This window comes from Tenrec ecaudatus, chromosome 14, assembly GCF_050624435.1.
Source record: "Tenrec ecaudatus isolate mTenEca1 chromosome 14, mTenEca1.hap1, whole genome shotgun sequence".
Classification (NCBI taxonomy): Eukaryota; Metazoa; Chordata; class Mammalia; order Afrosoricida; family Tenrecidae; genus Tenrec; species Tenrec ecaudatus.
Genome location: NC_134543.1, coordinates 104,199,647 through 104,215,922, shown reverse-complemented (window position 1 = coordinate 104,215,922; position 16,276 = coordinate 104,199,647). Strand labels below are relative to the sequence as shown.

The 16,276-nt window shown below is 39.6% G+C and overlaps 1 protein-coding gene and 1 pseudogene across 1 annotated transcript in view; one reads left to right on the top strand and one right to left on the bottom strand.

Annotated features, from left to right (window-relative positions):
• TTBK2 (tau tubulin kinase 2) overlaps positions 1–16,276 on the top strand; it is a 174,373-nt gene that overhangs the window by 84,200 nt on the left and 73,897 nt on the right. Inside the window, exons 5-6 of the mRNA XM_075532131.1 lie at positions 3,671–3,811; positions 5,768–5,872. Of these exons, the coding sequence (XP_075388246.1) occupies positions 3,671–3,811; positions 5,768–5,872 (246 nt within the window). The remainder of the gene's footprint in view (positions 1–3,670; positions 3,812–5,767; positions 5,873–16,276) is intronic.
• LOC142425497 (transmembrane protein 88 pseudogene) lies at positions 11,059–11,497 on the bottom strand (annotated as a pseudogene).

Below are 16,276 nucleotides of genomic sequence, written 5' to 3'. Positions count from 1 at the left end.
GCAAAGGACACAATCTTAATGAAAGTCAAAAGCCTACAGCCTTTAATATGAATTACAACTCAGTGTAAAGAACACAAATCCTCACAACTTGACATCATCTTAAGGGGAGAAAAGATTGACATTGTCAGGACTTCATTTTACTGGTATCTAAAACCAATGCTCACGAAAGCCACAGTCAAGAAATCAAATAGCCCATTGCTGTGAGCAGATCTGCACAAGCCCTTTGAAGTGTTAAAGAGCAAAGATGGCACTTTGAAGATGAAGATGCACCAGACCCACGCCATCATATTTTTTAAAATCTTTTTATTGGGGGCTCATACAACTCATCCCTCCACCCACTTTTCTGTTGTCCATCTACCAGGGAGGAGATCACATGTAGATCCTTGTAATCGGTTTCCTCTTTCCAACCCACCCTCCCTCCACCCTCCCAGTATCTCCACTCACACCACTGGTCCTGAAAGGATTATCGCCCTGGATTCCCTGTGTTTCTAGTTCCTATCTGTACCAGTGTACATCCTCTGGTCTAGCCAGATTTGTAATGCACAATTGGGATCATGATTGTGGGGGAGAAAGCACTTAAGAACTAGAGGAAAGTTGTATGTTTTCAAGGTAGCTACACTGCATCCTGCCTGGCTCGTCTCCTTCCTGAGACCCTTCTGTAAGGGGATGTCCAGTTGCCTACAGATGGATCGTGGATCCCCACTCTGCACTGCCCCTCATTCTTAATGATTTGATATTTGTTCTTTGATGACTGATATCCGATCCCTTCAACACCTCGTGATCACACAGGCTGGTGTGCTTCTTCCCATGTGGGCTTAGCTGCTTCTCGCCTAGATGGTTACTTATTTATCTTTAAGGTTTTAAAACCCCAGACGCTGTATCTTTTGTTAGTCAGGCACCGTAAGCTTTCTTTACATTAGCTTGTGCACCCTCTTTGTCTTCAGCGACTGTGTTGGGAAAGTGAGCGTCATGGAATGCCAGTTTAATAGAAGAATGTATTCTTGCGTTGAGGGAGTACTTGATTGGAGGTTCAATATCCATCTGCTACCTTAATACTAAACCTATAAATATATGCACATAGATCTATTTCCATATCTTCACATATAAATATATTTATATATGTACATGCCTTCATTTAGACTTCTATAAATGTTCTTTGCTTCCTAGTTCTTTCCTCTATGTCCTTTTACTTTCCTCTTGTCCCACTATCATGCTCAGTCTTCACTTGGGTTTCAGTAATTGCTCTCAGTGACATTGCCCTTGGTCAAGCCCTACCAGTCCTCTTACACCTTCCTCGCCACTGGTTTTGGATCACTTGTTTCCTTGTCACTTCTTTCTCCTACCTACCCCTCTCCCATTTCCCCCGAACCTTGGATCCTGTTGTTTTCTCCTCCAGATTTTTTATCAAGTCTATCTTATATAGATAGATCTGCAGAGATGATAATATGCACAAAAACAATATAGAGCAAAGCAAAGCAACAAAATGACAAAAAATAAAAGCCTGTAAATAGTTCAAGGTATTTGTTGACCTTCAGGAGCATTTTCCAGTCGAGTCTGATAGAGTGCCATACCCTGGCCCCAAAGTCTATTTTTGGTACTCCCTCTGCACTTCTTGCTCTGCTCCCCTTACTGTTCTGTTTCACACCCTTAGTGTTTTGTCTCAGTGTGGCAGGGTCAGATCAGGTGCAATTCCCACACTTTCTCCAGTGTTGCCCCCTGTAGGGCTATGGGCCAGCGAGGGATGTCGTGTCTCATAGTGGGGCCAGCCATACGGTCCTCTCTGTGCATTAAGCCATCATATTTCAGTCGACTCACATGCATGTGAAAGTTGGGACAGTAAGGAAGAATACAGATACATTTTAATTTTGGTGTTGGCTAAGAATAGAACAAACAAGTCCATCTTAAAGAAGTACCTCCAGAATGCTGATTAGAAACAAGGATGGTGTGACTATCTCACTGGCTTTTGACGTGCTTTTAGGAAAGACCAGTCCCTGGAAGATGGCATCATGCTTGGTAGTTAGAGGGTCTTCGTAAACATAGAAGTCCATCAAGAAGATGGATTAACGCAGTGGCTGCAACAGTGGGCTCAGACTTAAACACTGATGCTGCTGCGAGCCTGGGCAGTGTTTCACGCTCATGTACCTAGGGTCCCTGTGAGTGGTAGCCGACTTGAAGGCCCCTAACAACAGCAGCACATATCATTAATAAGATGATTGCCCTTTAATTGATTTAACCATTCATTTATGGATGCAAATATATTGCTTTTGATATTATTTTCCATTTTCAATTTTTCTAAAAAAATTTACAATGAGATAAAATTGTTGAATCAAACCTGTATCTATTTATAATGTTAATGAGTCTTTTCCACATATTCTTCACAACCTTTGCTAACTGATATCTAGATCTAACACTTAGAAAGATCTAAATTCTTCAACAATATAAATTACACAAATCCAGTGCAAATGCTTTAGTTTTGAAAGGTTTTGGAATGATGCTTGCTTTTTAAAAAAGAAAGTTTTAGTATTATTTTAGGAAAGTATTTGGCAATCACAATTCTTTTAGGAAAAAAACACTATTATAATGCTAATAAGTCATTAGGTACTCACAAGGGATTAAAAATCCCTTCCCTCTAGGTTGTCCACACTTTGCATTTATAATGAATTCTGCTTTGTTAAGTAACAAGTTTGCCCTACATTTCAAACAACAAAACACTAGCAGTTAATTTATGCTGTGGGAAAGCTTTATTTGAAAAGAAACTATAAAGTGAAAGGCTCCTGACATATCTGTAATTTTCAAATTCCAACTCTCCCCTCACCCCCCTTGGCTGCCTTTGAGTTGATCACTACTCATAGTGATCCTATACAGCAGCGGTTCTCAACCTGTAGGTTGTGACCCTTTGGGGGTTGAACGGCCCTTTCACAGGGGTCGCCTGATTCATAACAGTAGCAAAATTACAGTTATGCGGGTGCGGTAGCAACGAAAATGATTTTATGGTTGGGCGGGTCATGACAACATGAGGAACTGTATATTAAAGGGTCGCGGCCTTAGGAAGGTTGATACTGCTATATAGGGTTTCTTAGGTTGTAAATAGAAACCTTATGGGACAGTTCTGCTTTGTTATATAAGATCCCTATGAGACATAAATGCCACAATGGCACTGAGTTTGGAGTGTTTAAAATGCATCATACTTGGTTTTAATAACAGTCGTTAACAATCATTGAGTACCTACTGTGTGTCAGAGTTCTAGGCACTTTGCATACATTATTTTTTTTAATCCTCACAGAATTCTGTGAAGTAGATACTCATTGCCTCTATGATATGAAGAAAATTAATGCAAAAGGCTAAGTAATATGTGTAGGTATATGTTAGTTACAAGAATTACTGCTCTATGTTATATATTTTATATCTTTTTAAATCGCGAGACTATTTTATTATGACAGCAGACAAGAAGGGAAACATGATATACTAAAGAAACATTAGTTTTCTTAAATCTATTTGAAACAGTCATGTCATTTTCTTAAGGAATTCTGTTCTCATGATAGAGTATCACCATTTGGGCAAAAACCTTTGCTGTGTCAGACAAAATATTGTTAATGGTAGGTTAAAATTCCCTAGTCTTTTCTTACACCTTTTAGTACCACTTTTGAAATTGTTTCTTTGGTTTTCACAGGGTCGGAATCTAGCAGATCTACGTCGTAGCCAATCCCGGGGCACTTTCACCATTAGCACCACTCTTCGGCTGGGCAAACAGATTTTGGAATCTATTGAAAGCATCCATTCTGTGGGATTCTTGCACCGAGACATCAAACCGGTAGGGGCTTTTTCAGACAGGGCAAAGAAGGTGTTTGTTAGCTGCCCTCAAGATTGTATACAGTAAAAAAAAAAGAAAGAAAGAAAAATAGATTGTATATAGTAAATTAAAAATACATTTTTCTGTATTCTCTGTGATTATATTCAATAAGGTATTTTTGTTTCTTTTGAGAACTAGAAGCAAAAATGTAATTTTTTAAAAAGTGATAATTAAAAACTACAACTTGTTGTTTAGGATTTTTCTTGTGTAACAAAAATGTTGCTATCTACCAAATTAAAAATTATTTAGACTAACATGCCTTCTTAGCTTTACCCTTAAATTGATGTCAAGTTTTGGATTAGTTTTTCCTGATACTATTCTTTCCCCTATATGTGTATATGTTTTTAGATTGCTTTTAGATGTTGGTATTTTATTTTCTGGACTATTTATAACATGACAAATGAAATTATCAATTGTTAAAGATCTTATTTTCTTGTGAGAGATATTGTGATAATATATTTATTCTATTCTGTTTTTCTTAGAGAGTGTAATTTCTGCAACTGTGAAACATGTTTTTATATTTTTCTTTTTGTTGTTTCATATCTCACAAGATAAATGATCCATTTCTAATATTCAAAAAACCCACTGCCTCCAAGCCAATTCTAACTCGTAGCAACCTTTTAGGACAGGGTAAAACTCCAGACGGGTTCTAAGCTTGAACATCTTCATAGAAACAGACTGCCTCATCTTTCCTCCACATTGCTGTTAATTGGCTTGAATGGCTGACCTTTTGGTTAGCAGCCAAAGGGTTAACCCACTGCGTCATAATGGCTCCTTCTGATATAGCTACTTTACATTTATCATATGTTGTTGCATTTTAAAATTACAGTTCTAGGGTGCTATCTATTTCTAAAATTGTTTTAACTAAAATGCCAACTAAAAGCATTATAGTAGAACCAAATTTAATATAGCCTTTCTCCTTTTTTTTTTAAACCAAACTGTCATTATTTGAGAACTGGAGTGATTTGAAATTTCCATTTTCATCTGCATGCTTTCTAAATAGTATTTTTTTAAAATTGAAGCTAAGAATTTGACTTTTGCCTTTACAAATACCTTTGCATGCCTGTTTTTACAAATTTGTAGTAATTTAATATTGTTTATTTTTAAGAGAATAATGCAAAATATATTTTCATTAAAAAAATTTTAAATGGTTTCCTTAAATTATCTCATTTTTAGATTTAGTAAAATTCAGGATAGTCTTAAATTTCCAAGACATGTATTTGTGTTTGTCTACTCTTAATTCCTTCTATTTTAAAAAGCAGGATTTAGGTATCATGTAAGCAGTGATTTAATTTGGAATTTTAAGGCACTTAGTATTCTATTTCTAGTTAAACCTGTGTTCTGTGTAACTTTGCACACTTATAGTGACTCTATGTAGGATTTCAGGCTTGTAAATCTTTATGGGAGCAGACAGCCTCATCTTCCTCTTGCAAAACCTTTGAAGAGTTTAAATAGCCAATTTTGCAATTAGCAGTCAGTCCAGCACTTGTCCATCAGTGTTCCTTTCATCTGATCCTCGCCTTGATAAAACGCCTAAAAAACCAATCCCGCTGCTATCACTTATATTTGATTCTCATTTTTAGTGAATAGGGTAGAGGACCTTCCCTGTAAGTTTTCCAAGGCTGCAATCTCTAGAGAAGCATATTGCATATCTTTTTCCCATGGAGCACCTGGTAGTCACACCTCTGACCTTTCGGGGAGTAGCTGAGTGCTTAATCCCTGCACCATCAGGGCTTCTAAGATTAGCAAAGCTCACAATTAAATTATATAGTAATATCCAGGAAGCGTCATATACTAAAATTGTCTATTTGTAAGGTGTTGTAACGTTTAAATAGAAAGAGTTGAACATAGGAAGGGTAATGTATAAAGAACTAAGTATTTTAAGAATATGTATATTTTTCTTCTTAATTTTTCTAGTCAAACTTTGCCATGGGTCGCTTTCCTAGTACATGTAGAAAATGCTATATGCTGGATTTTGGCTTGGCTCGACAATTTACCAATTCCTGTGGTGACGTCAGACCAGTAAGATCTTTCATATTATTAAATACTTTATAACAAAACTATTATCAATAGTATCACTCTTAAGAAATGCTTATTATCAGGATGGATATCCTACAAGAGGTGGCACATCAATTTTTATGATTAAATTATAGAATTATGTTAATAATGTTCATTATTGAAAGTTGTAGCATGTGAAAATAAAAATATTAGAGGCAAATTTAGAGTGATCTTGTAGGTGGAGACACTAACCCTATGGGATAGAGGCTTTTACATTCTGAGGCCCTTTCTACATGCTACATGAATGGAATCAGAAGAAAAAGTGAAAGGATAATGCCATGTTTCAGAAATAAATGATGGTGACTGGAATAGGGGCATTAGCATGCAACCGTGAAGGTGGAAAGATGTGGTTCTGTTTTAGGATATATTTTAAAGACTGCTTCAACAAGATTTGCATCTGTATTAGATGTAGGAAGTGAGAGGACTCCAGAATGAGTCCTAGATTTTAGGACTTAACTAGTCATGCTAGTAATCATGATTGAGAAAAGGATGAGTGGGTCTGATGAGAGAAAAGAGTTTTCTACAAGTTTGAATACATACCCCATCGATTAAGATGAAAACAACAACAAAAAAGGTTAGAAATGCAAACCTGAAGCTCAACAGAGAATTCAGGGTTGAAGGTATTAGAAAATTTAGAGTAATTTGCTTATAAATGATACTTTTTTAAAGAAATGGAACTGGGTGAGATTACCTAGGGTATATGAAACAAAATCATGAGTCTGAGTCATTGGGATTCTTTGACAACTTGATGAAGGATAGACAAGGACTATGAGTCAGACAGGAAAACGTCCAGTGAGGTAGGAGGAAAATCAGGAAAGTTTCTTGGGAGGCAGGTGAAGAAAGTACTTCAGGAAGGAATTTAGGAGTATCAGCTGTGTCAGATACTACAGAGATGTAAAATGGACACTGACCACTTGGATTTGGCAAGGTGAATACTCTTGGTGACTTACAGGAGTTCAGTGAAACAACAGAAACCTAAGTGGAGAGTTGGGGAGCAGAAGAAGGGGAATATAGGAAAGTGTAGCAATTTGGCTTTCTATAAAGAGGAGACTGAAATGGGAAATTGTAGGAGAAATAAATTTTTTCTACACTCTCTCTAGTTCTCTGTCCTCTCTTTCCTTATACATCTCTCCAGCCTCTTCTCCTTTTTAGTAACAATTACTGTAGCACAATTGTGAACTGATAGTTAATGACCGACAAGAGATGAAAAATTGATGTAGAGCAGACAGGAACAATGATAGGATACAAATTCACGTATAACTGACAGGGAATCCAGAGTACGAATGAAAAGCTTAGTCTATTAGAGTAGAGAAGGAGCAATTCTTCCTTGGTAAGTGAGAAAAGGTTGAAAAGGTAGACATTTGGATTTGGGATTAATAAGAAATTGAGGAAAGTCTTTTTTTTTTAACCATTTTACTAGTAGCTCATGCAGATTTCATAATATTCCATAGTTCAATAACATGAAGTAGGATTGCATATTTGCTACCACAATCAGTTTCAAAACATTTTCTTCTATCCCTCCCTCCAGGGATGTTTAGTTAAAAAAATTTTTTTGACCACATCTTACACCATCCAATATACCCTTACTCACATACAGTTCTGTTGTTCGATTCCCTTGAGTGGGTTATACAGTCATCAATACTATCAGCATCCCCTTCCCTACTCTCCTCCCCTCACTTCCCATTCCCTTGGGGAGGAACCATTACTCCTGGTACTATTTCTCAAGGGTTATCTATCTTGGCTTTCATGCATCCAACGATCTTAATTATACAAATGAATATACACAAGTCTAACATGATTAATGAGGTAAAACAAGTAAAAGCCATAATATCAGGGGAAGAAATCTTAAAGAACTAGAGGATAGTTTCATCAGTGCTATACCACACACTGGATTTATTGTCCCTGCTGTGTTGCCCCTCCTTTTTTTATTCTTAAATCATTTTATTGGGGGCTCCCACAGCTCTTGACACAATCCATACATATATCCATTGTGTCAAGTACATTTGTACATTTGTTGCCCTCATCAGTCTCAAAACATTTTCTTTCTACTTGAGCCCTTGGTATCAGCTCCTCATTTTTTCCCTCCCTTCCCTAGCCTGTCACCCCCTATCCCCTTGATAATTTATAAATTATTATTTTTCCATGTTTTAAACCGACCGCTGTCTCCCTTCACCCACTTTTCTTAACCCAGTCGGGGTTTTTTTTGGTTTGTTTTAAATCATTTTATTGGGGGCTCGTACAACTCTTATCACAATCCATACATTCATCCATTGTGTCAAGCACATTTGTACATTGATTGCCCCCATCAGTCTCAAAACATTTTCTACTTGAGCCCTTGGTATCAGCTCATTTCTTCCTCCCCACCTCCCTCCCTCCCTCCTAAAACCTTGAAAATTTAGAAATTATTATTATATTTTCATGTCTTAGATTTACTGATCTCTCCCTTCACCCACTTTTCTGTTGTCCATCCTCCCCACCCCCCGGGAGGGAGTTAAAGTTGGTAGATCATTGTGATCAGTTCTCACTATCTCCTCCCACGGTCCCCTTCCTCTCCTGGTATAGCTACTCTCAATATTGGTCCTGAGGGGTTTATCTGTCCTGGGTTCCCTGTGTTTCCAGCTCTTATCTATACCAATATACATGCTCTGGTCTAGCCAGATTTGTAAGGTAGAATTGGTGTCATGATAGTGGGGAGTGGAGGAAGCATTTAAGAGCTAGAGGAAAGTTGTTTGTTTCATCAGTGCTATACTACACCCTGACTGGCTCATCTCTTCCTTGTGGACCCTTCTGTAAGGGGATGTCCATTGTCTACAGAAGGGCTTTAGGTTTCCTCCCTGGGCTCCCCCTCATTCACATTGATAAGATTTTTTATTCTGGATCTTTGATGCTTGATCCCTGATCCCATTGACACCTCATGATTACACAAACTGGTGTGCTTCTTTCATGAGGGCTTTGTTGCTTCTTAGCTAGATGGCTGCTTGTTTATCTTCAAGCCTTTAAGACCCCAGATGCTGTATCTTTTGATGGCTGGGCACCATCAGCTTTCTTCACCACATTTGCTTATGGACCCATTTTGTCTTCAGCAATCATGTCGGGAAAGTGAGCTTCACAGATTGCCGAGTTATTAGAACAAAGTGTTCTTGCATTGATGGAATACTTGAGTGGAGATCCAATGTCCATCCACTACCTTAATACTTAATATATAAATATATGTACATAGATCTATTTCCATATATATATATATAGTTACATATATTCTTGCCTGTATTTAGACCTCTCTAAATTTCTTTTGCCTCTTAATTCTTTCCTCTACTTCCTTTACTCTCCTCTTGTCCCACTATCATGTTCGGCCTTCATTCGGTTTCAGTAAATCCTATCAGTTACACTGCCTTTGATCAAGCCCCACCAGGCATCCTACACCCTCGTTGCCATCAGTTTTAGATCACTTGTTGTTCCCTTGTCCCTGGAGTTTGTTGACAACCCCCTGACAACCCTCTGTCCCATGTCCCCCAGAACCATAAGTCCCGTTGTTTTCTCTGGGTTGTTTATCCCGCCTGTCTTATCTAGATAGACATACAGAGACAATAATAAGCACAACAACAAGACAGAGCAAAGCAAAACTAAAAGAAAACAAAAAACCCCAGCAACAACAAAAACCAATGACAGAAAAATAAAGCCTATAAATTGTTTGTTGACCTTTAGGAGTGTTTTGTGGTCGCGTCTGATTGGGTGCCACACCCTGGCTCCAAAGTATATGTTTGATATTCCTGGGCACTTAATTGCTTTGTTCCCTTTGCTGCTCTGTTGCACACCCTTAGTGTTTCGTCGCCTCAGTTTGGTGGAGCCAGAACAGGCTCAATTCCTGCATTATGTCTCCAGTGTTGTCCCACGTAGTGAGTGCTATGGTCAGTGGGGGACATTGTGTCTCGTGGTGGAGCCAGCCCTATGGTCCTCTCTGTGCATTGGCTGCTCTGAGCAGGAATATCATCCTCGGGGCTTGGCGGGTCAGGATGTGTGCCACTCTTACCGCCTTCCCTCTTCATTTGCTCCTCTGTGCTCTGATCAGATGGGCCCCTTTCCCTTACATAAGATTTTTTGTTCTGATAATGCCTGATACCTGATCCCTTCGGCACCTCGTGATCACACAGGCTGGTGTGCTTCTTCCTTGTGGGCTTTGTTGCTTCTGAGCTAGATGGCTGCTTGTTTACCTTCAAGCGTTCAAGACCCCAGACACTATATACTTTGACAGCCGGGCACCATCAGCTTTCTTCGCCACATTTGCTTATGCACCCCTTTGTCTTCAGCGATTGTATCAGGGAGGTGAGCACACAATGATAAGATTTTTTTTGTCCTTTGATGCCTGATAACTGATCCCTTCGGCATCTTGTGATCACACAGCCTGGTGTGCTTCTTCCATGTGGGCTTTGTTGCTTCTGAGCTAGATGGCTGCTTGTTTACCTTCAAGCCTTTAAGATCCCAGACACTATATCTTTTGAGAGCCGGGCACCATCAGCTTTCTGGAAAGCATTTTGGCTGTACTTCTTCCAAGGCAGACTTGTTTGTTCTTTAGGCAGTCCATGGTACTTTGAGTATTCTTCCCCAGCACCATAATTCAAATGCATTGATTGTTTTTCAGTCTTCCTTATTCAATGTCCCACTTTCATGTGCATATAAGGCAATCGAAAATGCCATCCTCAAAGTGACATTTGTTCCTTAATACTTTAAAGAGATCTTGTTCAGCATATTTGACTAATGCAATTTATCACTTGATTTCTTTTTTTTTTTAACAGTTGACTAATTCTTTATTGACAGTGTAATCGCTCTAGCCCTTCCCCCTCCCCAGCCTCTTAAATGCTAGAGGGGCCACTTCAGTACAGGAGTTTCGTTGACCTAGTCACAACACATGGTAAGGTGTGCAGGGTCCAGCCCAGATGGTTAGGATTCAGGTGTGGACATTTCGGGAGAGAAAAAAATGGGTTTTCTGAGTTGTGCCTGGGTTTCACCAGCATTGGGTCCGGTCGCCAGCTCTTTCTGGTCGGGTGGAGCCCCGCGCCGCCCGGCCCAGGCAGGGCTTGGTCAGGAGCCCCTGCTTCAAGTTTTCCGGCTGGGAGGAAGAATGGTCGTCGAATAGTTTTCGACTCGTGAGGTCTTCAGACCCAGACCTTTCCGGTCGTGGACAGGGTCTGGGGTCCCGATGAGGCTCGGTTTTGTCGCGGCTGTGGGATACGCCTGCGCCGGTAGAGGGCTCGGCTGTAGGGCACTAGGCAGTCGGCCCAGCGGAGGCGAAGGCAGAGGCAGAGGTAGCTGGCCAGTAACCAGCAGGGCCGTGAAGCCCGGATCCCTCAGGTGCGACGTGCAAGGGGGTGCCTGGGAGCGCAGGAACTGGGAGTGGCAGAGGAAGCTGAAGCCCAGCATGGTGACAGCGGGTAGCAGGATGGTCCCCAGCACCAGTGCCAGCAGAAGCAGGTTGAAGGCAGCCACCAACAGGTTCTGAGCTGTTACCAGTATAGCGCAGGCCCAGCAATCCAGGGGGTCCCGGGGCTCTGGGCCGCCGGGCACCGAAAGCTGCGTCCCAGGGATATCCCCCATGGCCCTCCTGGCCTCGATTTCTTAACTACTTCTTCCATGAGTTTGATTGTGGATCCAAGTAAAATAAAGTCCTGGACAACTTCAGTCTTTTGTACATTTAGCATTATACTATCGGTCCAATTTTGAGATATTTTTTGTTCTCTATAATCTGTACCAAATACTACAGTCCTTGATCTTCAAGCCCTCTTTTCTTTCTGCAAGCAAGGTTGTGTCATCTACATATCACAGGGTTTTTAAAAAATAATTTTATTGGTGGCTCTTACAGGTCTTAATACAACCTATACATATATCCATTGTGTCCAGCACATTTGTACAATTGTTGCCCTCATCATTCTCAAAACATTTAATTTTTACTTGAGCCCTTAGTATCAGCCCCTCATTTTCCCCCTCCCTCCCCAGTCTCCTCCCTTAGGAGCCCTTGATATTTTATAAATTATTATTGTTTTGTCATATCTTACACTGTCTGATGTCTCCCTTCACCCACTTTGCTGTTTTCCGTCCCCCAGGGAGGAGATTATATGTAGATTCTTGTAATCAGTTCCCCCTTTCCCACCTTCCCTCCACCCTCCCGATATCACCATTCTCACCACTGGTCCTGAAGGGATCATCTGTCCTGGACTCCTTGTATTTCCAGTTCCTACCTGTACCAGTGTACATCCTCTGGTCTAGCCACATTTGTAAGGTAGAATTGGGATCATGATAGTAGGGTGGTGGGAGAGGAAGCATTTAAGAGCTAGAGGAGAGTTGTATGTTTCATTGTTGCTAAACTGCACCCTGCCTGGCTCGTCTCCTCCCTGAGACCCTTCTGTAAGGGATGTCCAGTTGCCTACAGATTGGCTTTGGATCCCCAATCTGCACTCCACCTCATTCACAATGATATATTTTGTTTTTTGATGCCTGAGACCTGATCCCATCAACACCTCGTGATCACACAGGCTGGTGTGCTTCTTCCATGTGGGCTTTGTTGCTTCTGAGCTAGATGGCCACTTGTTTACCTTCAAGCCTTTAAGACCCCAGATGCTATTTCTTTTGCTAGCCGAACACCATCAGCTTTCTTCACCACATTTGTTTATGCAGCCATTTGTCTTCAGCGCATATCACAGATTATTAATAAACCTTCCTCCAATTTTGATATCATATTCTTCATTTAATTCACCTTCCCTGATAATTTGCTCCCCATGCAGATCGAACAATTATAGTGAGCTGATACATATCTTTTTTTAATTTTAAACCATGCAATAGTCCTTTGCTCTGTTGACACGACTGCCTCTTGATTCATGTACAGGTTCTGCATGAGCACCTATTATTCTCAAGGTTGTCCATAGTTTGTTATCCACCCAGTTGAATGTCTTTGCGTTGTATTGTAGTTGTATGTCCCATTGCTATTGTCTTACAATTTGCACATTCTGTGAGGTTACTTTCTTTGGAATGGGTACAAATGTGGATCTCGCTCTTCCAGCCTCTCTGGTCAAGATAATGAAGGGAACATCATCCTTTGGAAAGCGTCACAATAAAACACACGCACACCTTGTGTTGCCACTGTGGCTCCACGGCCTGCCATTCACTGTCTACCATCTACAGAAGTTGTCCCGTGGCAAATGTGGCAGCCTGTCAAGTGTAAGAGAACAAACGTATAACTGGAGTGCCAAGGCTAAAAGACGGACTACCATAGGTACTGGTCGGATGAGATACCTCAAAATTATCTACTGCAGATCCAGGCATGGCTTCTGGGAAGGAACATCTGTTAAACCCAAGAGGGCAGTTTTTGCAGCAGCCAGTTCATCTTAAGGATTTCAGCATTTAGTTGTGTAGTAAATGTTCTTGTATTCAAAATGAAAGAAAAAAAATCTGTTTCTGTTAGTTGGCTAGATAGCTGTGTTCTAAATTTCTTGGCATAGGCAAGTGAGAGCCTCCTGTGCTTTATCAGCATGTTGAAACATTTCAATTGTTATCCCATCAATTCTTGTAGCATTGCTTTTTGCTAATGCCTTCAGTGCAGTTTAGACTTCTTCAGTACCATTGATTCTTCTTCATAAGCTATCTCTTGAAATAGCTGAATGTGGAGTAGACATTAGTAAACTGAAATGGACTGGTATTGACCATTTGGAATCAGACAGTCATATAGTTTACTCTGCTGAGTGTGGTAATTAAGATTGATGTCAGCTTGAGTGGGCCAGGATTCTCAGTTGTTGGGCAGTTAAGATGTGGTAATCTCCTTGATGAGATCTAATACAATGTAGTCATTTCCATGCGTTTACCTGTTCATTTTATTCTGCTACAGTTTCTTCACTCTTGGGCTGGATCTCAAGTTGTCCCTTGGTGTCTAAGCTCTTGGAATGACATGTTTTCTGTTTATTCCTTCTAACAGTTCACTTGAAATTTCCAGTGCATATGGCTCTCAGAACAAATAAATCTGTCTTGGAAGAAGTACAGTGAATATTCATTAGAGACAGGATAGCAAGATTTTGTCTCATGTACTTTGGGCATGTTGTAGGAGAGACTGGTCCTGGAGAAAGACATCATGCTTGATAAAGTAGAAGGGCAGCAAAAAAGAGGAAAGCCCTTGACAAGATGGATTAGCACAGTGACTGCAACAGTGGGCTGACAAGGACGGACAACTGTAAGGCTGACCCAAGACCACACAGTGCTTCCTCCTGTTGGACGTAGGGTTGCTGTGAGTGGAACCGACTCGGTGGCACCTAACAACAAGAAATGGCTCTAGTGATCTACATAAGAAAAGTTAAAAAAAAAACTTTTTCTGCCAGCATTCCAGAATTTTACCTGAATTTTGAGTTTTATTAAGACCTCTCCCTGCGTTTTCCCTCCCCCAAACCTTCTCTGTTGTCTAGTAATATTTTGGGCTCAGTACTGGAGTCATTGCCCTTCTTTTTCCGGATTTACTCTTTCAGAAGCTCATCCTGTATTAAATACCCATCGCTGCCTTTACACCCACATTGCTTCTTCCTTTCAGGTAATGATTTCGTGCTTGAATTGTTAAAATAGTTTTCATTACAGGTCTCTGTATCTTCTCCTAAGCTATTCTTCATGTCTCTACCAGACTTAATATTTCAAAGACTTCTTCATTTGTACAACATCCCTGCTTAAAATTTTTCATGAATTCTATTAGTCTGATCATTACAACTTGAATAATTTAATGTGTGTGATATTCAAGCAAATTCACTTCCATAAAGTTGATTTTGACTCATAGTGACCCTGCAAAACAGGCTAGAATTGCCCCTGTAGGTTTCTGAAATTTTAACTCTGCAGAAGTAGAACACTTCATTCTCCTTCACAGCAGTTTTGAACTATTGACCTGGGGTTAGCCACCCAACACATAACCCAGTACACTACAGCACCATGGCTCCTATGATATTCAAGGCCCTCCTTAACAAAGTTCCAGCCCACTTTCCTATTATCTTGCACCAGTTGCTCCAGACTTACTAGACTTCCTTCACACTTAAGTACTTTACTCTCATTTACATTGTTCATCAAGTTCTCATTACCTGAAATGCATTTCTTTCTTCCTAGTATGCTTCTGTTAGTTCTTTAAGGTCCAATTATTTTTCACACAAATATTTAAATAATTAATTAAATTGGACATTTCCTAAAACAGGCTCTTAGATGGCTAATCACTCTTATTTCTTTTTAAAGATATCTTTTTAAATATTGCTTTTGAATGTTTCAAATGCTGTGCAAGTAAAAGAATTAAAAAGTGATTGAATGCTCTGTGAAAGGCACTGTTAAGCAAATGAAAAGACAAGTTACAGTCTAGGGAAAATATTAAGTGCAAAGCACACAACTGATGAAAACACATTTGTAAACAAACTCAAGAGGATTTCTTCCCTGGTGAGCATAGAAATCCAATTTCTGGACACCAATCTGAGAAATAGAAAATAGATGTATTGCAAAAAATATATATAGATTTATTGCAAAGCACTAAGCCAGGAGTCAGGAGGATGGTTCCTCAGATCTGACTCCCAGAATAGCTGGGAATTTTCAGATTTATAGGGAAATAGATGAGAAAGTTAAACATATTCATAATAGGAATAGGCAAGCCTGGCAATTGTTTGAACTCAACTAATCTTAGATTTAAAGGATCATGCACAATTTAGTTCATTGCACAGGCATATATTTAATGATATGGGGAACCTGGAAGTTTTGCTAGGTGTGTTTAATAAATTAGTCCCTTTGGCCAAGAAATCTGTATGTGTGTCTCTGACGTAGTTGAATATGCTTGGGGCTGGCTGTCTTCTGAGTGCAACTATTGGTTTATGAAAGGGAAATTGTTTACTACAATGAATTAGCAAAAGCATATAGAAGCATTAACCCCAGATGTTGTGATTTTATAATAAGAATCTACAAACAACTCGTAATTCAATAAGAAAATGAAACAACCCACTGAAAATAAGCAAATGATTTGAATAAATATTTTGTCATAAAAGAGAGGCAGATGGCAAATAATGACATTAAAAGATGCTCAGCATCATTAGTCAGTAGGGGAATACAAATTAAAACCAGTCAGATACCACAATATACTAACTAAACATTATTTAAAATACAGAAATAAGATTATTTGTTGCCAGAGATTGGGATCAGGTGAGGCGTTATCTGCAAAGGACCACAGGGTAGTTTTTCAGGGTGATGATAATGGTCTATCGATTATGGTAGTGGTAGTTACTTAATTTTTCTATTTCCATAAAATCCATAAAGTTGCATACACTACAAGTATGAATTTTACTTTATATAACTTATATTTCAATAAACCTGACATTTTAAAAA